Below are 24512 nucleotides of genomic sequence, written 5' to 3' on the forward strand. Positions count from 1 at the left end.
GGTAATGGGGAAGAGTAAAGTCAGAGGTCAGACTTGAATTCTAAGACTTACTGTACAGCTACAGTAAGGACAGCACAGAATCAGTTAAAGAAGAAGTGGTCATTGGAGCAGAACATAGAGCCCAGAATGGGGCCCATGAAAACGCAGTTATCCAATATTTACCAGGGAACAAAGCTAATGTAAAGAGGTAAATGCAATCCTTTCTACAAGTTGTGTGGGCACAGCGGACATCCACATACAACAACAAAACCAGCAAACAAGACCCTCAGCTCAGACAGAAAAGTGAGCTCAAAATGGATCGTAGACCAAATACAAAACTATGGAGCTCCCAGAAAATAACACGGGAGATTTGGATGACCTTGGATATGAACTTACCGTTTTAGATATGTCATCAAAGACATGATCTAGCAGAAAGACAGAGAGACAATACTAATAACTAAGCAAGACTTCAATAAAAGGAAGGCCTCTGCTCTACAAAAGACAGCATAAAGATGACCGGCCACAGAGTGTAGAAATGTATTTGCAAAATATATCCTTTATTAAAGCCTAGTATCCAAATTAGACCACACCCAAAATCCAATAACTCAATTAAAAATAGACAAAACATGTGGGCAGAAACATCACCAAAGATACTCAGATGGCAAATATATAAGGATATTGTGTTTGTTATGCATCAATGGGATTTAATTCAATTAGATTAACTCAATTAATTCCTGGTTAGGGTTTCTATTGCTGTGATAAACCACCATGACCAAAGCAAGTTGGGGAGGAAAGGGCTTAACACTTCCACATCACAGTTCATCACCAAAGGAAGTCAGGACAAGATCCTGGAGGCAGGAGCTGGTGCGAAAGCCATGGAGGAATGCTGCTTCCTGGCTTGCTCATCGTGGCTTGCTTAGCTTTCTTACAGAACCCAGCACTACCAGCTCATTGGTGGCCTCATCTACAATGAGTCGGGCCCTTCCACATCAATCACTAATTAAGAAAAATGCCCTCCGGGCTCGTATGATCTGATGAAGACATTTTCTGATTTGAGGATCCCTTTTCTCTGATGACTCTGGGTTGTACCAAGTTGACATAAAACCAGCCAGCACAGAGGAGATGGGGAGATAGCTTAGTGGGTACGAACACTTCCTCTGCAACCATGCAGACCTGAGTTCAAGTCCCCAGCAGCCTAGTAAAACTATGGGTGGCAAGCAATAAAAGAGGATCCCCAAAGGCCTGTTTTCATGTCCACATGTGCATGCACACACACACACACACACACACACACACACACACACACACAGAGAGAGAGAGAGAGAGAGAGAGAGAGAGAGAGAGAGAGAGAGAGAGAGGGAGAGAGAGAGAGAGAGAGGGAGGAAGAGAGAGAGGGAGAGAGAGAGAGAGAGAGAGAGAGAGAGAGAGAGAGAGGGAGAGGGAGAGAGGGAGAGAGAGAGAATTTGACACCGCTACATCATTCTATTAAAATGGACAAAATCTGAAACACTGACAACATCCAATACTGGTCAAGATATGAGGTATAAAATCCTCATTCGTTGCTAGTTCAAGGGTGGGGGAAGAATGGCATAGCCATATTTAGCTATTAGACAACTAACTCAGTTGCCCCTCAGCCCTGAAAAAGTTCTCTTTATCATATAATACGGCAAGTATACATCTGGTACTCCTTAAACCAAAAATCGGTTGAAACTTTACATCTACACCGAAAACCTGCCTGTGGATGTTTTCAGCAGTTGTATTTATAGTCATTTGGCACAGCGGACCCTTAGGGCAGTGGTGTCCTCCTGTCTCCTATGCCACAGTGCTGGATGCATGATGTCACTCTAGAACTGCCCAGTCTCACAGATCTTCTGATGCCCACCGTAAGCCTCAGTGTAAACTGTGGACTTCACATGATGACAGTGTGTTGGCGCAGGTCCTCCAGTGCTCACCAGTGGATCTAGTGTGGAGCACTCATGGTGGGCCCATGCATGTGTAGGACAGGGGAACTCTCTACTCTTCTGCTCAGCTTTGCTGTGAGACCCAAACTTCCCTAAACTCCAAAGTCAATAGAGTAGTTAAGAAAGTGTTTGTATCAAACCAAGCCGGTGGGGCGGGGCCTCCTGCTTGCCCCGAGAGTGTGATCGATGGCCTGGAGTGGGCACAGTAGAGAGGTCCCAGCTAAATGGATGTCCTAGGATGAAGGCACTGTGGGGATATGTGGGAGAGTTTTCTCAGTTACAAAGACAAACAAGAAAACTCTACTGTAGCCCTCTGGGTCTGTGTATCACTAGGAAGGTCTGAGCATCCTCAGGCAGAACACATACATAGTCCAGAATATTTTGTCTCTGCTTGCCCGCCCCCCATTAGCAAATCAGCAACACTCACTTCTCCAGTCCTGCCTGCCCAACACCGCTGCCCAAGAGTAACTAGTTCTTCAGTTTAACCGATGGCGCCCTCTGGTGTTGATATATCAGACCTGTCCTTTCCAAGGATGGTTGGGTTGGAAGGTTAGCAAACTGGTGGTTTTAAAGAAGACATTGCCTTTAAACACACACACACACACACACACACACACACACACACACACACACACACACACACACTTGGGACTATGAGGGGATACCAAATAATGCGGTCAGCCCCAAACTGCACCCCACGCATAGCCGTGAACCGTCGGATAACAGTCCATCTGCACTGGCTTCTTAGAGATGAAAACATGCCCAAAAGAAACAAGTCACTTTGCCTTGGGGCTCTCACTTGCTTTAAAGAGACAGGGTTGTTCTGCCATGTAGCTTGCATTCCTGGTGAGCTGAGCACCGGCTATGTGCAGGTGGGGCTGCATCAGGTGGGGCTGCATCAGGAGGGGCTGCATCAGGTGGGGCTGCAGCAGCATGGCCATGCCAGACCAGCCTGGGATCTGGGCACAGGGACCTGCATGTTCTGTACTATGCTTTATAATAGGTGTGTGTGTGTGTGTGTGTGTGTGTGTGTGTGTGTGTGTGTGTGTGTTTCTATGTTCATCTTTCCTATGCTGATATTAAGTCTAGGCTCACAGTAAGAGGGAAACGCTTACAAAGACCATTTTAGAGCAAGCCGACCTTCCGAGGGTGTCGGCAGAGCCACAGCTGAAGAGGTAACTGGGCCTGCGTGGGCCGTAAGAATGCTTTGTGTTGGGTGAGCTGGCCCTTGCCGGTGCACACACATAGCACGCACAGAGAGGCTTGGGAAGACCTAAAGCAAGTGTTTTAATAGCAGTTACATCTCGGGTAGAAGTGTGAAGACACCAGAAAGTGCACCACTTTATAGCCGCACATTTTCTCTTAAGTCTGGCTTGACTGGCTCACAGGGAGGATGCGTCTTTATATTACTGGCACACATTTGATTCTAAAAACAAAAATGAAAAAAAAAAGGTGTGACATGGGGTCTAGTGGTTTAAAAGTAACGGAAGTCTGGATTTTGGAACTGATGAGAGTGAAAGTCCTTTTACGTTCTCAAACATCCAAAGTACCTTTGTATAAAAGGGAAGCAGAGGTAGACGTGGCACTTGCCTATAATCCTAATCCTCAGAAGCTGTGGCAGGAGGATGTCAAATTACAAGCTAGACTGAGCTACTACTGAGGCCTTGTCTCAGAAAGATGGAGGTGAAGAAGGAGGAGGAGGAGGAAGAAGAGGAGGAAGAGGAAGAGGAAGAGGAGGAGGAAGAAGAAGAGGAAGAGGAGGAGGAGGAGGAGGTAGAGGAAGAAGAGGAGGAGGAGGAAGAGGAGGAGGAAGAAGAGGAGGGGTGACCTGTCTCTCTGTGGGCTCTGAGTAGCCGCCCTCTGACTTGTGTGGCTGCATTAACTTTCTATTACATCCAGAAGGCAGAAGGGCAGATGGTGACCTGCATGCAGTCCCCCTACTATGCAGTAACCAAACCCGGACCATGAGGGGCTCTGCCAACCCATAGCCTGCAGTCTTCAAACCACAGCTTCTCAACAATTCTGCTAATGCTTATCACCTCCTGCAGGCACCGTGAGCCTGGGACCACGGGAGTTACTAAGATGGCTGTCAGAGAGTCCGGGGCCAGGGAAGACCCTCCAGGTAGTCATCCCCAGAGCACACATTCCTCTTGCCTCAGGGCAGGGCAGTAGCACCATCAGAGGACCCTTGACAGGCCTGATGAAGCACAGGGCCCGGCAGAGCCGTGCAGGCCAGACTGCAGCCTGTGAAGGAGCTCTGGCTTCTTCCTAAACTGTCTCTTGGTATCTTCTGACTCGGGGTGGCTGGACTGATATGTGCGTGGGTAATGAGAGGATTTGAAGGCCTATGGGTGAGTGGCGCTCCGTCAGTTACACAGCAGTGGTAACCTGGACTCCAGAAGCCCATTTCTAGGCTGTGCATGGTGGCCGTTACGTTCTACAGAGCAAGAGCCTGTACCAAGTGCCTCAGACTGTGCTTAGCCTAGAAGCGCAGGCAAAGAAAGGGATGAGTCTGTCTGTCTGTCTGTCTGTCTGTCTGTCTGTCTGTCTGTCTGTCTGCTTCGAGCCAGTATTTTCCTGGCCTTGCTTGAGGAGCTCAACTGCTCAGTAACTGTGTATGCCTGGTCCTTCTGTAGGAAGGGCAGGGAAGGCCATTCCAAAGGCCAGGGGCCAGGCCCTGACAGACTCCAGGCTGTACGCCCGTTATTTCAAGTTTTGCGTCCCCATCATTCAACAGAAGCAAAGTTACATAGCACAGAGCAACATTCCTGTCACTGTCTGACCACATAAAATGTAGACAACGATGGTCCTAGAAGATGACGTCACTGGGGCATCACAGGCACCGCAGTCTGTCAGTATAGCATGTTCAATGAGGTTTGTACAAGAGCAACATGGCATCTTAATCACATTTCTTAACCAAATCTCTGCCACTAAGTGATGCAAGATACAACTGTCCTCTCCCAACAACACCCCGACTGACAAAGGGGCAGATCCTGAGAGAGTGAATGTACGATGCTTGTATGTGGTTCAGATAATTTCAAGCTATCGGTGCAGCGTGCCCGTGGCCAGCACAACGTCACAGGTCCATCTGTTTAGACTCAAGTTCTTGAGAAACCCGTCTTCCTGAACACTAGAACCTGCTCCCAGTAGGACTGGCAGCAGTGCTGCGCTCACAGAGTTTCCCGTGGGCTGTAGGTAACAGGGGAGCTGAGCTCTAGCCAGGACTGCACACCAGCAGTGGTAAAACCTGGTGAAGCCTCTGAGCAGGAGAGCAGGGCAGAGCTCCATGGGGACCCCACATAGGTCAGTGGCTACACTAAGTCTCCCCTCTCTTTTGGCTATCTCTCCTTCGTTAGCATCTCCCTCCTGGCTGTCTAAAAGACTCTGAAACATTTCCAACATTTCCCTCCTATGGTAGCCAAGAGTTAGTTATCTCTCTCTCTCACTCTGTGTGTGTGTGTGTGTGTGTGTGTGTGTGTGTGTGTGTGTGTGTGTGTATGAGGCAGGGTTTCTCTGTGTAGCCCTGGTTATCCTGGAACTCACTCTGTAGACCAAGGCTGGCTTTGAACTTACAGAGATCGCCTGCTTCTGCCTCCTGAGTTCTGGGATTAAAGGCATGCACCATCACCCGTCTTGAATTACATTTTTAGGGCATATTCACTGTTCATTTTCATTCTCCCTGGTCTCCACAGTGCGCGGGGTGTGCGTGTTTCCTGCCAATCTTTGCTGCTTCCCTCTGGTATGCCCATGAGGTCCTTCCTTCCTGTGGCCTTTGCAGCTTATGCTAGAATCAACCATCCTGGGCCCTAAAAGGTCCATCTGTGACTCTCCTCTCCTCACACCCGAGGTCCTTAGCAAGAGGGTGACATCTTTTCTATAGCTACTTCTACTGATCATTGGAAATGCTAAGCCAACAAGAATGGCCAGCAGCAAGATGGCTCCATGTCCCAGGGATAACCAATCAAGTTAACTAACCCATCCCCATGTCAAATTTATCATTTTGTCCTCAGCCCTGGCCTCCCTCCCACAGCTCCCCTTCCACAGACTGTGCTGTTATTGTCATAGCGGTTTGGTCACTCTAGACCCTGAATCCATCCTCTTTGATACATTGTTACTCTCCTCCTGTTTTTTTTTTCACAGCAACCATGGTTCACAATGTCCACAATGTCTTAGCAAAATTCCTTCAGTGACCAGTGTGTCCATATTCTGTTTATTTCCTTATACTGCATTTATTAAAAGGTGGTTACTATTTATTCATACAGTCAGGACAGAAAATAAAACCTAATTTAAAAATGCTCTGCATGTAACCATCTTACTTTGCTCACCGTTGGCTAACACTGTGGGCACAGTGGATGATGTGCACGACGAGGCCCTTTATTCGGACTCCTTGAGTATGTTTCCACATGTCACGCTGCTGTGCTGTCACTGAGGCTCCACTCATTAGAACAGACAGTTTGGAGGTGGCACAGCAGGGGCGGGGGCTCTTTTTCAGTTACTAAGCTATAGGATGTGTACACGTTACTCATTTCCTAATCTCAGTTTCTGCCATGGGGATGTGGCCTTCCATGTACAGCCCACGGAGGACCAGTAAAACACCACAGGTGACAATGCCCTAGTGTGACTTTCTCCAAGAGTCAGCTCTGAGCAAAGGCTGGAGAAGGAAAGCCACCAATTTATACCTATTCCTTCATTAGTCTTCAAAAACTATGCCCTCCCTTCCAGTCCAGTGCCTCTTTTCTTTAAATCTTCCATTTTGTTTTTCTCAGGTTGCCACCACTTTATAAGGTACAACTAGGTCTTCCTTGTCACAGTTCCTTCACACTCCTGGCCACTTTCTTCCAAGAGAGGTCTTAACAGGCAGACAGTCAGGAGACAATGGCTTATCAAGGGTACGTGGCCGATGCTCTAGCCAACTCTGGGACCTACTTTAGAGAGAAATACTACAAGGACAGAATGTTTTTTGCAAAAGGAAGAAATAAAGGGAGGAGACACGGATATCGGGCTGAGGGATCAGGGGAGACTCACCTTTACACTGCAGGCCCTGCCGCAAGAGGCCCCAGAGCAGGGAGCCACAGTGGTCACAGAACGTGGGGACCTTGTAGTTGTGGATCCCGAACTTGTGGGGCATGTTGACGCTGAAGCGTTGGGAGCCCACCTGCGGGGACAGGGAGACACACCGTCAGCACTCAGCTCCTTCAGGGAGCTCATCGCCCCCTGGGTTCCTGCATGGGTTCTTAGAGAACGCCATTTTCTGAAGACACAAGCCATTGCAGGCCCCCAAAGGGAGCCTCTCCTCTGGCCCAGCTTTCACTTCTGAAGTCATCCTAATTCACAGAAAGACAAGACTGCTTCCCACATACACTCCAAGACGTCACTCGGTGCTATCAGCACTGTGCTGCGCGCAGAGGTCTAGTCTGGGAAAGAGAAGCTTCCAGCAACTTAAGATGAAACCCGAGATCCCATGAAGTAGCACATGTCCACAGCACAGTTGGAAGATGAAGATGGCTAACAGAGGGGTGGCCACAGGACACTGAGTTAAGGCACAAGGCACTACTACTACATAGTGGGTAGGGCTACTGGTTCCTCAACATCACAGACAAGGAAGCAAAGCACTGTGGGATTCGGAAACATGCAAAGAGATGCGAAGACAGTTCTGTGTCCCCATATGTCCGATTTCAAAGCCCAGGGTTCTAATCCACTCTGCTGCTACCTGCTCATTAATGGAAAGGAGACAGAATAGACAGAGAGGAGAGTGAACAGAAACTCGGTGTCTGGGCAGCAGCTTGGCTCTGGGTTTCCTGGTTCCCCAGGACCTCAAGATTTCTCATCTGGAGTGTAAGGATAGTCTCTCTGCCCCACCTGATGTCACAGGCAGGTGAGGTCAGCAAACTAATGGAAGAGAAGCGAAGGGGACACGAAGAGTTCTACAGAGCCGGGAGCCCCCAGTCAGCACAGTTCACCTTCCCGAGTCTTCTCAGACTACTCTCTACTTCTCTCTAGAGCTACTTGTCCACCCGGTGAGGTAGTCACATGGACCAGCCCTCCTCAGGCAGAGCAGGAAAGCCTGGGAAGAAAGATGCACTTCTGACCTTAGGAACCAGGGAGGGTGTGTAGGGTGCCTGGGATCACCAGCTGAATGTGGCATGGAAAGGCCCCGCCTTGGAGGAGTCGGGAACAATGACAGCTAGGTACAGACACTGATCGGGGTGTGGATGTGAACCCGTGCCTAGGTGTCCCGTTAGCAAGCTCCCAGAAATGGTCAGTCCTCCCATGGAGCCAGAATGCTGATATCTCTCTCATCCATGGGCCATTCATTAGGGTCCTGTCAGAGTACACATTTTCCAGGATTTTTGAGAATAACCGTGCCCTCCCACCTTAGATTTATGGCAAACAAGTGTCATATGGGTCAACCATACATGTCCCTTTCTGACTCCTAAGACTGGATGAGGTCACTGTCCACTCTATTCCTGCAGTTCTGAAGATATGATAGATAAATATGAGAAGAGAGGCTAACCTACCAGGAATAATTTAATAAAGGTATGAATGGCGGACTAAGGTGAAGAGGTCAGGAAGTTTCCCTAGGTCAGGGAGGCCATTATGGGGTTGGAGACAGCTGTATGAATCTCAGCTGGGATCAACAAAGATTCCAAGGTATCAGAACAGCGAGGAGATAATGAGGTGTCAAGAGACATACAAGAACACGCCAGAGTCATATGGAGAAGCAAACACCAAGACAACACACACACCACACACACACACACACACACACACGCACACACACACACACACACACACACACACACACACACACACACGACATGCCCATGGGGGTATGTGTGTGTAAATAGGGAGAATTGCAAGATCCAAAAACAAACAAAAGCCAAGGTGACAGGAAGACCTGTTCCCATTTACTTCGCCAACAAGGAGTACACAGACTCACACCGACATACAACTGGCCAAGTGCTCATGGTGGGAAAGAAAGCACGCAAGGCGCCCGCCATCGTCAGAACACTTCTGCTTGCTTTTGTTTGAGATGGAGTCTTTCTACGGAGCCCAAGCTGGCCTCAGACTCACTATTAAAGTAGAGTGTTTTTGAATAGAGGACGTTGGAAATGAAGCAAGTGTTTGTGGTATTGTGTAGATGTGTGTATCTACATTGAGCTAGTGACTCAAAGGAATGAATTAAAGACTAGTCACCCAACAAAAAGTACTCAGTGATAACAGAAGCACAGGGGCTGTGGTGGGGACACCAGGATGGCCATCAACCCTACCATTCTTGAGACCCTGACCATTTGTCTCTGGGTACATAGGCCACATTTAAGAGCAAGCCTTGCTGGAGAGATGACCGCTCAATCTGTCAGGAAAGATAGAAGGAAGCATCTGGTGCCAAATTGAGCGGTAACTGTGTGCTTCTGATCTCACCTCCGAACTATTCAAAACCCAGAGCATTATGGGACATGGCCCTTCCACAAAGTGAAGGAGAGCATCAGAAAACTAAGGTTCCCAGGCGATGAGACCTGTGAGAACATGGAGTCAGGGTTTACATGTTCTTTGCTTCCACTGGACAGGCACAATGCCTGCCACGCAGGAAGTGCCTAGTCAACGGAATGTCCACGGGAAGGAAGTCAGGCCGTAAAGCACGCTATCTCCCTCTCTATCCTCATGTGAAGGCAAGGACAGTAACCATGTACTGCAGGTTATGCTCTGAGGTCAAGGGTCAGGTGAGACAGCTGCTGGGGCGTACTGTTTCTCCTTCCTTGAGACTGGGTCTCACATATCCCAGACTGGCCTTGAACTCACGATGTACACAGCTGTGGGGATCAGGCCTCAGTTTATCCTCAGGAGCACACAAGGCTCGGTCGCAGCCTTGCTCCTTGCTTTCAGAGGCAACACAGAAGCAAGAGGAGACTCAAGGACGAGAAGGGTCCTGGATGAAAAATTCCTACTTGGCTGACACTTTTTAGGAAGTAGGTAGAAGGAGTCTGTCCGTCACCTGGGGACTCCGATTATATGCTCACTTTACTCTAAAGCCGAGTGTCTGGTCCTCCTGGGCTTCCTCTGACCTGATCCTAGTGACTTATGTCTATGCGGTACTTAGTGAACTGGGAGTTATTGGACGCACACCTCTGAAATTCACGTTCTGGGCCCAGATGACGTCTGTACTCATTGGTACGCCTGCTTCTCCCTCAGGAAGCCTACTACTGGGACTGCTGTCTGGATTAGCGCTTCTCAATCTGTGGGTCTCGACCCCCAGGGGGACAGGGGAGTTCTAAATACCCTTTTATATAGGTCACCTGAGACCACTGGAAAACAGATATTTACATTACAATTAGCAACAGTGGCGAGATTACAGTTATGAAGTAGCAACAAAAGGAATTTCATGTTTGGGGGTCACCACAGCATGAGGAACATACTAAACAGTCACAGCCTTCGGAAGGTTGACAACCACTGATCCTGAGTCTTAGGGGAAACCCGGCTCCCATGTGGAATTCCACATTCTCATAGCTCTAGAGGTTTCCTTAAAGCAAATCTGACCCTGGTTTCTAAGCTAAGAGACAGGGAGCCAAGGCTCAGGCTCTAAGACAGACCAGACCGCCTGGATCTGAATGCAGCTAGCTCTTTCACAGTAGCTGTGCCTTGGGCAAGTTTTGTGACCACTTTGGTGCTCCCAGGCTCTCTGCTAAGATGGTGGCAGTGATACCGGCTACGGCCTTAAATGGTTTGTGCTTCTGAGCCAGGCACAGCAAGTGTTCGGTGACACTGTTCTAATCTCTCTCTCCTAAGTACTGTTGGGCTATTCGCTCAACTCTGGTTCCCAAAACCGCTTTAAGGTTCGGCTCCTGTTGTGTGTTGATTATTGCCTGCAGGTGAACTTATCATGGGGCCATTTCAGTGTTCCCATGAGATAGTGAATAAGACTCCATTTCAAAGCCAGTGCCTTTAACCCTAGCACGGAGGCAGAGGTGAGTAGATTTCTAAGAGAGACTGGTGTGGTCTATGCAATGGGTTCCAGGACAGCTGGCGCTCCACAGAGACCCTGTCTTATAGATAGATAGATAGATAGATAGATAGATAGATAGATAGATAGACAGACAGACAGATAGATAGGAGATAGGGAGGTAGATGATAGATAGATAGATAGATAGATAGATAGATAGATAGATAGATAGATAGATGATAGATAGATAAAGACAGACAGATAGATAAACAGATAGATAGATAGATAGGCAGACAGACAGATAAAGACATAGATGATTGATAGATAGATAGACAGACAGACATAGACAGACAGATAAAGACATAGGTTATAAATAGACAGATAGACAGACAGATAAAGACATAGATGATAGATAGATAGATAGATAAAGCAGATAGATAGATAGATACATACATACATAGATACATAGATAGACAGATAGATGATAGATAGACAGATGATTGATAGATAGATAGACAGATAGATAAAGACAGATAGATGATAGATAGAAAGATAGATAGATAGATAGATAGATAGATGATAGATAGATAAAGACAGACAGATAGATAAACAGATAGATAGATAGATAGATAGATAGGCAGACAGACAGATAAAGACATAGATGATTGATAGATAGATAGACAGACAGACATAGACAGACAGATAAAGACATAGGTTATAAATAGACAGATAGACAGACAGACATAGACAGACAGATAGATAAAGACATAGGTTATAAATAGACAGATAGACAGATAAAGACATAGATGATAGATAGATAGATAGATGATAGATAGAGCAGATAGATAGATAGATACATACATACATAGATACATAGATAGACAGATAGATGATAGATAGATAGACAGATGACTGATAGATAGACAGATAAAGACAGATAGATGATAGACAGATAGATAGATAGATAGATAGATAGATAGATAGATAGATAGACAGACAGACAGATAAAGACAGATAGATGATAGATAGATAGATAGATAGATAGACAGAGAGATAGATAAAGATAGATAGATGATAGATAGATAGACAGATAGATAAAGATAGATAGATGATAGATAGATAGATAGACAGACAGACAGATAAAGATAGATAGATGATAGATAGAGATAGGATCGTCACATTTCCCTCACGATCTTCAGCTCTAGGCTCCTGCTTTGCTTCTCTTGGATAGAACTAAGTGCTGTGCTCATGCCATCGATGGTGCTTCAAGCCAACAGGCAGTGGCCAACTCCCTTCGTTTTTGCTGAACACAATGAAGACAACTGCAGGAGCTCAGAGAGATAAGACTCTCTTGGGGATCACATCAGGGGCGGACAAGGGAGGGGCCAGTAAGGAAGAGGGCACAGAATTCCAGTGTTGTAAATATTTACCTCGTCAGGGGTTTCCTGTTTCTTTAGCCCAGCGCACTTCGTAATAATGAGCTCATGGCATCGTTTGTGGACGACGCAGGTACAAACTGCCAACGATAAAAACAGAAGAAGCTTGAGTGATGAGTGGGACCCCGCAAGATCCCACCCCAAGACTTAATCAGGTCTGGCACACGACCAGAGCTGTGCCCTTTCCGACAACGTCCTAACCTAATCGAATCCCCTCCTCAAGCCTTTAATGCAATGTTTCAAAAATATTCTGCCACTAGGAGCTGAGTGCGGAAGGATGAAAGCGATGCTCAAAGGGTGCTGGGGGCTTTTAGAAAGGTGCTCAGTCCTTCTGCTGCTTGGCCAAGGTCAGGGCTCACCCTCCACCCTGCTCTCCACGGAGCCCTCGCTATTAAAGGTTCTGTGCTGTCCTCCAATACCCACACAGAGCCACGACACAAGGAGCTTATAATACACGAGTTCTTGGGCTTTAAAAAGTAATCTGCTTTATGACCATCATCATGTGCTAAACTTTAAAGTTCCCATCGAATTTAGTAAGTCCACAAAGTGTGGCCTACAGCTCTGTCTGCAGGGTCCCGGGGCAGTGTGGCTCCTCTGTGGTTAAGGAGGTAACTGTGTGCATGTACACTTTCACAAACCATACCAGCCATTAGCAGAACCAAATTCAAGGCCAGAAGGGACAGCCTGGCTTCTCAGTTCTCACTTGGGAGGAGTCTGGACACGACTGCACCTCATTTCTACCTTCCTGTGCAACCTGACCTTGTCTACTGCAGCCAATTAGCTAGAGGAACACATGTCAAGGAAGCTGTGTTTAATAATGATCCCACAGTAGAAATCATGGACACATTCAGCAAGAACCACCCAGAGCTACCAACAACTTGTGAGAGAGCCCCTTTCAGAGAGCCTGGGAAGGAGGAGCGAGAAGGCAAGAGACCCAAACAAGACAGGAGACTCCAGTGAGCTTCTATTCAAGTGTTAATCTACAGGGGAAGGCAGGGGAATCAAAGTACAGCCGCCTTCTACCACTGTGGCCAAGATGCCGTGGGGATGAGGGGGACATTTACTGGGATGCCGGGAGATAGGCAGGACTTCGTTGGTATGTGTCATACATGCATAAGAGTGATAGCCAGGCAGTGACCAAGAAGAGAGACCATACTCCTTGAAGAATATGGACAGTGGAACCGGATAAAGACTTGCTATGTTTCCAATCTAGCATGCACCTTCCAGAAGTGATTATAATCTCAAACCAACCCTGGGTTCCAAAGGCTAAGTTCATAAAATACCTCTTACCTTGACATTGATATCCCTGTTTTCCTATGACACCCCTGAAAGGAAGAAGATAGGATTTTACTAGGTCAAAAGATAAACCCACAAAGCTACCCAATTCTGGCCACCATCCATGCTGTGCTCAGTCCTGTGGAGTCTGCTCAGTGGGGTAATTTCACTACCACTTGGAGGATTAAGAACACCTTCCAGAAGGTCCCTCACTTTGGAGCAGGCACAGGGCCTGCCTGAAACGAGATTTGGTTTTCTGTACAAACACTCATACCAATTGGGGTAGCAATGTTCTAGAAAGTCACAAGTAAACCCCCTTGCTATGGACAGAAGCCAGTCAACTAAAACACTCTCCACGTGATGGGTGAGAAGGTGATTCCCCCAATCCTAGCACCAGAGCATGCCCAGAGAGGGCTCTGTGGTGGTAGACAAGGCCTGCCACTGGCTGACATACACCCTGGGCATATCGAAGTCTGTCAAGAATTATGGCAGTCTATAGTTAGGACGAAGGGCTCACTCAACCATCGAAAAGGTTCCTTCCACAGTCACAGCAGGGTTCCCCTGGCACGGTGAGTGAGACTGTGAACAGCATAGCCCAATCTACGCGGCCACATCCCTCCCTTGCTGTACCTAAAGCTCACGCTCACACGTCTGCTGGCTTCACACTGGGACTCCTTTGTTTGCATACGTGAACAGAACATGCTAACAAGCTCCCTAGAGTCCTCACCCCAGAAGAAGGAGTGACATGTCATTTGGACCATTCCCAACAGGCTGAGAGAAGAGGCAACCTGTAAGCCCAGCCATTCACTCACCTTCTCCTGGACATGGTGGTGCAAACACTGATCCCAGGAGCCCAGAGGCACAAGCGGGCTGATCTCTGAGTTCAAAGCCAGCCTGGTCTACAGTTCCAGGAAGCCAGGGCTACACTCAGAGAATATGCCAGAAAGTCTGTTTCCACTTTGCTTTTTAATATATACAAGTAAAATTCATTTTTAAAAACCAGAATCCAAATCTATTGGAAGTTTTAAAGTTCATCCCTCACACCAGCTGCTTTATTAAGGAAAACCATTATTGTTATTATCAGGAATTTGAAGGCTCTTGACGGTTTCACACTATGATAAGACAAGGGAAGCGATACTCTTTCCTTATTGAGGTCTGTCATTTGAACCTTAAAAATCAGAGTTCTAAAAAAAAAGATGATGAAATTACTATAGATGGAGCTCCTAAAGTTAATATACAGCATACTTGGACTTTTATTAGAGAAATCTCTCCTTTGTCTCAAATTAAAATATGATGCTTCTGCCTAGAAGTACATTATTTCATTCATTATTTGCTTTCATGGGACAATTTCCCTCTCCCTTTCCCTCTCCCTCTCTCTCTCCCTCTCTCTCTCCCTCCCCCTCTCCCTCCCCCTCTCCCTCTCCCTCTCTCTCCCCCTCCCCCTCTCCCTCTCCCTCTCCCTCTTTCTCTCCCTCTCCCTTCCTCACCCCCCTCAACTCCCACTCGGGACTTACTGTGTAGCTCTGGCTGACCTGGACCTGCTATGTAGACCAGGCTGACTTTGAACTCAGAGATGGGCCTGCTTCTGCCTCTGGGGTCCTGGGATCAAAGGCATGCACCACCATGCCGGGATTAAAGCTTCTTTCCCTCACTCACATCAGCACTTTTGACTGATGGTCCTTGTCTCCCACCCCATGCCTAATGCCCCCTCCTCCTGGGACTTACCAGATGAAATCCCTACAGTGGGAGCAGTAGGTGGGCTGCCGCAAGTAGGTGGCCATGAACTTGTGGCCATTGACCTGGTGGACCCTGCGCCTGACAGCCCCTTGGCGCTTCCTTGGCCGCATCCGCTCCCTAAACACTCGTTCTTCATTGTCTTTAGGGGCTGCAGAAGACATAAGCAGAGAGGAGAACAGTGGTGTTAGTGCACCCCAACACTGACCTTTGGGCATAGGTGGGTTACGTGGGGGGATTTGCTGGTCTGAGGAGTCTCTGTGATCCGACGAAGGAAGTGAGCCTCCCGGGTGGGGAGAGCCGGAATTCATGTACATCGTGTGACGTCTACCTGCGTCCTTTAGGTCCATTCCAAACCACGCTGCTGCCACTCTCTTTGCTCAACCTACACAGTCCGAGGGTCCAGGGGGTCAAAATGTCTAACATTCCAATCTTAGCAAACTTTGAAGTGGTGTGAGCTTGGACAAGAGGGTCAGACCCCTTCACCACACTGGCATCTCTCTCAATAAACGGGAGCCCACATGGGGTGGCTGCTAGGAACACCAGGATTCACTTGTTACCTGTTCTGAGTAGAATCTAATAAGTCTAACTTCTTTCTCCCTCATACTCAGATTAGAGCAAGAGACCTTTCTCAAAGGTCAAAAGGAGGAGGAAGGGATAACACAGAAGGCAGAGATCACCTCCAAAGATCAGAAGCACGGAACCAAGAGCCTCTAATGGGGTCACTGAAGACAGAGAGAACTGTTCCAGGGAACCAGGGGTGCACTGAGAGCACTGCAGCACCCGGGCAGCCTGGGAGCTGCAGAACACACACACACACACACACACACACACACACACACACTCACACACACTCACACACACGCACACACACTCACACACACTCACACACACTCACACACATACACACACTCACACACACTCACACACACTCACACACACTCACACACACTCACACAGGCACACACACACTCACTCACACATACACACACTCACACACACTCACACACTCACACACGCACACACACACTCACACATACTCACACGCACGCACGCACGTGCACACACACACACATACACACACTCACACACACTCACACACACTCACACACTCACACACTCACACACATACACACACTCACACACACTTACACACATACACTCACACAGACACATACACATAGACACATACACACACACTCACACACATACACACACTCACACACACAGACACATACACACACTCAGACACACACACACACACTCACACACCTACACTCACACACACTCACACACCTACACTCACACACACTCACACACACAGACACATACACACACTCAGACACACATACAAACTCACACACACTCACACACCTACACTCACACACACAGACACATACACACACACTCACACACACACACTCACACACACACTCACACACACTCATACATACACACACTCACACACATACACACACACTCACACACACACACACACACACACACACACACACACACACATACAGAGATGGTGAAGATCTGCCTGTCGGCGTTTTATTTCCTGGTCTTCAGCTCACCTGGGATTTCTTTTTAACTCGTGGCTATTGATAATGCTGGCTCCCTTCTGAGTATAGAGAGTCCATCATTTTCTACCCTGAGCATGCACGATCTCACAGGAACACCTCTGGTGAGTGAACAGATCTCTTCCTGCACATGTGCATCTATGATCATGTATACACCCACCTCGCATCTGCATGTATGAACATGTATACATGCACCTCGCATCTACATGTATGAACGTGTATACACGCACCCCGAATCTGCATGTATGATCATGTATACACGCACCTCCCATCTACATGTATAAGCATGTGTGCATGCATGTGCAGGCACAGTCACGGGTGCACGTGGAGATTAGAGGACAGCTGTCAGGAGTTGGTTCTCTCCTGCCACCACGTGGGTCCTGAGGACAGAACTCAGCTGTCAGCCGGCTCCTGTACTCACAGAGGCATGTCACTAGCCCTGAGCATTCCCTAGTTCTCATAAGAAGAAAGTAAGCAACTGAAAATCCAACCCAGTAGAGAGGAATTCCTCATTATAAACGAGATCTACAAAAATCTAACCCTGACCATGGCATCATGGCTTCTTTTGGAAAAACCAAAACGAGCCCCTTTACTTCTTTCATAAGACTCACCGCAGACCCATAAACCAGCTCCTAGCACATTGATCAGCTGTTTGCATCCTGGAAAACTGTTTGCAGTTAAAATGTCGAGAAGTCTAGTCTAATTTTCTCAAAGGGGTTCTGCCATAACTGTGGGCCAGCCTTCCCTGAGAGCACATGGCTTAGTTTCCTGCGGATGCCCGGGAGCTCAATCAAATGTTCCAAACCCTGTTCACTCTGACTTAGAGGAGCAATATGGCACCGATGAAGTCAACTGTATTTATTTTCACCCCTCTGGGAGGGGCGGTGGATGCTGGTGGGGAGTTGTACAAAGCTGTGAAGGCAGGCAAGCAGGAGGCATCTGCACAGGTCAGGAACACCATAGAGGGTCACTCCTGCACACGGGGTCCGTCTGGATGGAACTGGCTGGGAGATATCTACTACGTCAGCCCTTGAGCACATCTGCCTTCTAAGTTACATTTTATGTCAAATGTATGGGGAAGTAAGAGGCCGTGGAGGCTCAGACATGTAATCCACACACCACAAGAGCATGGCTGGAGACTCAAGGTCAGAATGAGCTAAAGTGAAAGCTGTCTCCTTCTGTGCGGTCAGCCAGGAGTCCTTGGAGAAACCAGGAAACTAGAAAGAGGTCACTGCAGTTGGGAGGCGCCTTCTGGGGTGGGGAATGGTGGGACACGGGCAGTACTGAAGGAGAGCGGCCCTTGAGGGGGAAGTTTAAGCCAAGAGCAAAGTGTGAAGATGGAGAAAGGGAGCAGGGGTGGAGAATTAACCAGAGGGGAGGGTGTGTGGAAAAGACCACAGGGACACTGTCTCTACCTCTGTCTCTGCCTCTGTTTCCTCTCTGGCTTCCCCCCCTCTTTATCATCTATCTATCTATCTATCTATCTATCTATCTATCTATCTATCTATCTATCTATCTCCCTATCTCTCTCTTTCTCTATCCATCCATCCATCCTTCTATCCATCGATCTATCCATCGAGAGGGAGAGATTGAGAAGAGGCAGTGAAGAGAAGAAGAAATTATGATGGTGTGATCTCTCCCTCTTCCTCTCCCTCTCCCTCTCCCTCTCCCTCTCCCTCTCCCTCTCCTCTCTCTCTCTCTCTCTCTCTCTCTCTCTCTCTCTCTCTCTCTCTCTCTCTCTGTCTCTCTCTCTGTGTAGTATTAAAAATTAAAGAAGAAGAGGTCACACATTTGAAAGGCAGTAGGGAGGAGGCATGAAAGGATCTGGAATGGAGAGAAGGGGGATGTGACGTGATAATATAAGATAGCACTCACGTATGAAATTCTCAAAAATGTTAACGTAAAAATATTTGTAGGAGAAATGTAAAATGTACACTCTTATTAGGAATTTTAACGTGTAAAACCGAACATTATTGACATACCATGGATGTACCACTCAGCACCTAACAAAGTCACAGCTTTGTCTCCCCATGATGTTATTGTTACCGGCACGCTATGAGGAAACTGATTTATTCATTCACTGCTAGAGAAAACGGCACATGACACACATTTCCAGAAAGCAATATTATAACAGATAGCAAACATGAACAGAGTCACAAAGAGATCTATATAATCTCGAACTACAGATGTTCTCACTACATGGCTAGATTAGTCAACAAAGCAGTTAAAACCTATGTGCAGACACCAGAGTAACCTGGGAAATGTATAGCGTGTTCGTACTACAACCTGATCCCATATCAACCAATAGGCTCGGAGTAACAACAAAGAACGATACCATGCTAGAACAGTTGCATAGTCTTTTTCAAAAACTGTTCTCTGGTTCCCTTGCCAAAGGGGTTTTTTCCCTATGCCTAAATCACCAAGTAAGGCACTGGCTCCCTAGTGTTTTGATGCCTCCCTGCCATGAACAGAGGAGCCCTGGAGAGTAGGAGAGAGAACACATTTCATATCTATTCATTTATCTGTCCTTTGCTCCATCCACTCACTCAATCATATGTAGGGTCTTGCTATGGCCACTCTAGAATTTGCTCTGTACCAGACTGGCCTTGAATGCTAGAAAGTCTAGCCTTCACTTCCACGATGTGTGCACTACTAGACCTGGCCACAAGAGGGCAAACTCAAGCAGGAAGTCGACTTTCTCCCTTTACCTGTTCACTTACCTGCCAGAGTCACTATGGAATTTCTGGTAAACAGGAAAAGTCTTTAAGTTCAGGAGGGACAGACAGAATAAAAAAAAAATCCTCAGACTCCAAGCCTGGGAAACTGACAAGTTGCTCAAGGTGTCCCTTAACACCTCTAGCTGGCTGAAGGATGTTCCCCCTGTCTCTGGACACACTGCACCCTACCACACTCAGCTGGGGTGACCCCTTGTTTGCCTAGAGGACCCCGGCAGTTCTCAGACGTCTCACTTATGACTTCATCTGCCAGACAGAAGAAAGGGTCCCCAAAAGTTAGGAAAGGCTAGCACTTAGTATGATCAGTTGGTGAAACTTTCTGTAGAAACAGAGAGCCTGATTGGTCTGACAGAAAGAGAACCCACAAAAGCACAGGCTGAGCAGTGAGGATGTTGTCAGTAACCCCAAACCCCAAAAATTCCAGGCATGCCTTCTAATTATTCCAACTAGTTCATAAACTTCAAACTCCTGGTACCTTTTACACCAGTAGATATTAAGCAGCCTCAACATGGAGAGCCGTCTAGGAGAGGCTGCAAACAGGCAGATACAAAGGACAAGGGGGATTCTATACTGCGGAGTCACTAGTCTGCATCTAAATTAGTCAGCCCCCTTCTCCATGGTGGGAGGGGTGTCCTTTCCTCATGGACTTCAGGAATGCTTGGAGACTCTCGAAGTGACTGGCCTGCCACCAACGCTGCACTCTTCTTGCTGGCAAGTGGGTCACTGAGGTATTCGCATCTTCAGCAGCTTCACTGTCCTCTCTCTTTCCACACAAAAGCAGCCAGAAGCGAACGTCGCCTCTTGTGTGAGGTCACGGGCACCTCTACATTCATCCTCTAGAGACAGTTTTTCACTTGCCGGAAACCCAGCAGGAAATTCTCGCTGGTGTCAGGCTGTGGATTCTTGGGTGTTTCTAGGCTGTGTGTGGGAGGGACTGTCACATTCGAGGGTTGACTCTTGCCAGGATCAGAACCAACAGGTGCACTGGCCACTGCTGGGTGCTATCGTCATTGCTCAATGCAGGATTAGCCCTGAGGCACACAGGGGCAGTTCTTCAAGCAGGTTGTAGGGGTTTCTTTCCGAGCTCAGCTTACTGGCTCCCCATTTTGCAAGATAGTTGAAGTGGGTGTCAGGGGGATAGGATAATTTTTTGCCTTTGTTGCAAACTGGAAATTTTTGCACACGTCGCTAATCTCAGTTCCTGGGTTTGTTTTGCATTGTTTTGTTTTTTAATCTATCAAGGGAGAGAGAAGCCATGGCCATCTCAAACACTGGTCTGGAAGAAACAGTGCTGTGATTCCTAATCATATTAATCCCACGGGGTCTGGAGTCACCTAGGGACACATTGCTAGATGTGGCTGTGAGCAGGTCTCTGGCGAAGTCTAACTGAGGTGGAAGGACCCACCTGGAGCATAGATGACACCACCCCATGGGCAGGGCTACAAGACTAAACAAAAAGGAGCTGTGAATCTAAGCACAGACATTCAACCTTGACTCTAGGATACAATGTAACCAGCTCACGCTGCCAACCACCATGCCTTCTCGTGGTTAGAGCCTTCTCACCGTTAGAGCGAGTTTCGTTTTAAACTCTGAGCTAAATAAAACTTCATTAAGTTACACGGTCAGGTGTTAGTCACGCTGGGGCCTGGGAATGCTCAACCTCTGGGAGTTCATTTAAGCTTGCCGTTCCATAGTTCCCTGGTCTGGGCACTTGACTGGCAATGCCAACGGGAAGGAAAAAAGCAACCAGACAAAGTGAAATCCCGAGGGATTCGAAAGCAGAGGTACCTCTTATTTCCCATGAGGAAAGTGGGTGTGACTGTTTTCAAGTGAACAAATACTTATGACAGTGAGCTTTAAATATTAGGTAAATATTTATGTGGCGCCAAAGAATATGCCCTGTGTATTGTACTCGCACAATACATTAAAAAAAAACCTTCGTGTTCAAAACAGGAAAGAGGAAGCAGCAATTGGTTTCTCCGGAGGGATAGTTCGATGTGTGTCTCCCCAGAGTCACAGCGCTCATCAGTAGGTCCGAGATGAGGCTTGGGAGGGCCTGCATGTTTCATCAAGTGTGTAATCGAATTGGAAGAGTGCTGGTGGCATCTCGAGATTAGCATCTAGAGTTTAATATAAACCCTTTCCATCTTCCTCTCTGAGCAAGCTCTGCTGTGCTCACAGAAGAGTCACGGGCCAAAACTGTAGCTGGTGTATGCTCCCCAGAGCATGAAGACGCCGGGTGTGGATGGAGCAGAGGGTTAGGACACTGGTGTAAACTGAGGCAAAGCAAGTGATTGCTGGACAGCGGGGAAATGAGGCAGACATACCCCAGCGCCACCTGGCTACCTGAGGTTGCTAGGCCCACGTGCACTGTGACTAGTGCTAAGTCTCAGAAAGAATGTTCACTCAGGCAGGATGTTGGCTTGCCTTCTGTCCGCACTCATCCCTTTACCTGTTGAAGTACATGCCAGAGTCACAGGGGAATTAATTCTTGGTATCCAGGAGGGATACACAGAATAAAACATCCCCAGGCTCTCCTGGGAAATTGACCAAGTTGGACACCTGCCAAGGGAAGGGATCCAACCCCCGGTGTGCCAGTCAGTCCAGGGTGAGCCACAGAGGCTCATCTCAGGCTGCATACCTGAGCACTGTGGAGGCTGTGCACACAGGGCCAGCCTGTCCTCTGCCCCCATTCTCAAAATGCGGTGATAAGGCCCACCGGAGGGACGCAGTGCTGCAAGTCTCTACTGGGTGTCTACTTGCTCCCAGGGTTTAGTTGGCAGTTGTGGGAAGAAATAGGCCCAGCCTTCTGGTCCCTTCTCAAATAACTCCCGAGCCTTTCAAAGCCATCGGCACTACAGCCCAAAGAGTTTCAAGGTCACCTACTTCGCTACAAGCCTCATGCCCCATGCTGTCAACGCCAGCTAGTCCAAGGTTCCTGCTGCAACAGGCAGAGTTCAGAGAAGGCTGACATACAGCTAGAACTCACTCCCTCTCTCACGTGGGTTAGCCCCTTTCTGCCTCCCTGTGCATTCACAGAACCTTTTAAAATTAACTGCCTGCCCAACTCCCCAAACCACACAGAATTAACTTTTCGGTTTCCATTGGGTTATTTCTTTGCTAAGGCGATTTTGAACTCTAATTTTAAAATCAAGAAGTCATCATCGAGTGTAATGGCACATGACCTGAGACAGGGGGATCAGTGTGAGCTCAAGGCTAGCCTGAGAGAAAACGACGAAACTGTCTTCCCCACCCTCATCCTACCCACAATTAAAAAACAAGTAAAAACCATCATGGCCTCTTCAAAACTTTGTGGAGGCAGGGCAGGGCTCGTAGGAGGTGGACAGGGTGCGATTTATTGTCCGACCCACCAAGGAAAAGCAGTCTTAGAAGTCGGAAGATTAAAGGAAGAAAATAAAAGCAACAGAATCACGGTTTGACAAAGGGTTGCGGGGGAAGAGAAGCAACGAGTAGAGAGAAGTGAGGGTCATTGTTGCTTCACTGAGCAGAGGACCTCGCCTTCCAGCACTGTCACACAGCAAATCCAGCTCAGGGATACACAGGCACCATGGCAGCCTGTCAGACTAGCGGATGACAGGGACGCTTGACCGCAGTCTGCCCTTCTCCAGCCCTCTCAGTCCTGAGGCTCCAAGGATTGACGTTGTCATTTCTGTTCCACATGCCACATTCCCCGGTATCCCCTGCTGCTAGCGCCTGGTTAGGGAAGTGCAGATCCAGTTCCTTTTCTGTAGCATTGTAAGTGAGGGGTTAAAGCCACAGGAGCTCATCCTTTTCTTCTTTCAAATCTCCTGCCTGAGGAAAGGAGGTGGTGTCTCCCCTTCTGCATGCTGTCCCCCTATGGTCTCCCAGGAGGGCAGGGTGACCCTGCTCCTCTTCCACCAAGGCTCTGGGTGCCTTATCTGTGTCGGAGGAGGAGTCTGGTTGGTCTCTGTGTAAGAACCAGCGAAACTGGACATGTCACTGACCAGAAGTTCTCGGGGGCTGATTCTCGTCTGCTTCTTTGCTGCTCACTGGAATAAAATCGCTCCTTTTCACTTTGGAAAGTTTCTTATAAACCTGAATCAGCAAGACCGACTGAACCTCAGTGAAGGACTGATGTCCACTCGAGCGTTGGAATTCCACCCAGCACAACAGAAGGGAAGAAACTAAAGTGTGGGCCACTCTCAGATGCTGACGTGGGGGCGTCAAAAGGCCACGTAGAGACATACAGTTCCACGTAAGTGAGATTCTGGAGGAAGTAAAGTTACAGGCATTGGAAGCCCACCAGTTGCTGATGGTGGGCAGAGAGAGGGTTTGACCATGAAAAGGAAAAGACAAAGGGGTGACTTTGGGGGTGCTCAAAGTATTCCATGTTTTGTGGTAGCTTCCATGACTGCATGGAACATGTTTGTCAAAACACAGAACTAACTTTCTGGGAAGGATGAATTTACTGTACGTAAGTCAATGTTCCATTTAGAAGAAGAAGAAGAAGAAGAAGAAGAAGAAGAAGAAGAAGAAGAAGAAGAAGAAGAAGAAGAAGAAGAAGAGGAGGAGGAGGAGGAGGAGGAGGAGGAGGAGGAGGAGGAGGAGGAGGAGGAGGAGGAGGAGGAAGAGGAGGGAGGAGGAGGAGGGGGGAGGAGGAGGAGGAAGGAGGAAGGAGGAAGGAGGAAGGAGGAAGGAGGAAGGAGGAAGGAGGAAGGAGGAAGGAGGAAGGAGGAAGGAGGGAGGAGGAAGGAGGAAGGAGGGGAGGGAGAGGAAGGGGAGGAAAAAGGAGGAGAAGGAGGAAGAGGAGGAGGAAGAGGTTGTAGGACAGCAAAGGAAGGAGGGCCCACTCCCATCTTGGTCTACCTGTGTCAGGAGCTGCTCCTGAT

General features: G+C 48.0%; 1 protein-coding gene across 2 annotated transcripts in view; it reads right to left on the bottom strand.

The window, feature by feature from the left end:
• Positions 1-24512, bottom strand: part of Prkce (protein kinase C, epsilon) — a 486882-nt gene that overhangs the window by 168006 nt on the left and 294364 nt on the right. For both annotated transcript variants that reach the window (NM_017171.2, XM_039111827.2), the window contains exons 3-6: positions 15315-15474; positions 13605-13639; positions 12309-12394; positions 6966-7095 (exon numbers count right to left, since the gene is read on the bottom strand). In NM_017171.2, coding sequence (NP_058867.2) covers positions 6966-7095; positions 12309-12394; positions 13605-13639; positions 15315-15474 — 411 coding nt within the window. The remainder of the gene's footprint in view (positions 1-6965; positions 7096-12308; positions 12395-13604; positions 13640-15314; positions 15475-24512) is intronic.

This window comes from Rattus norvegicus, chromosome 6 (genome assembly GCF_036323735.1).
Source record: "Rattus norvegicus strain BN/NHsdMcwi chromosome 6, GRCr8, whole genome shotgun sequence".
Classification (NCBI taxonomy): domain Eukaryota; kingdom Metazoa; phylum Chordata; class Mammalia; order Rodentia; family Muridae; genus Rattus; species Rattus norvegicus.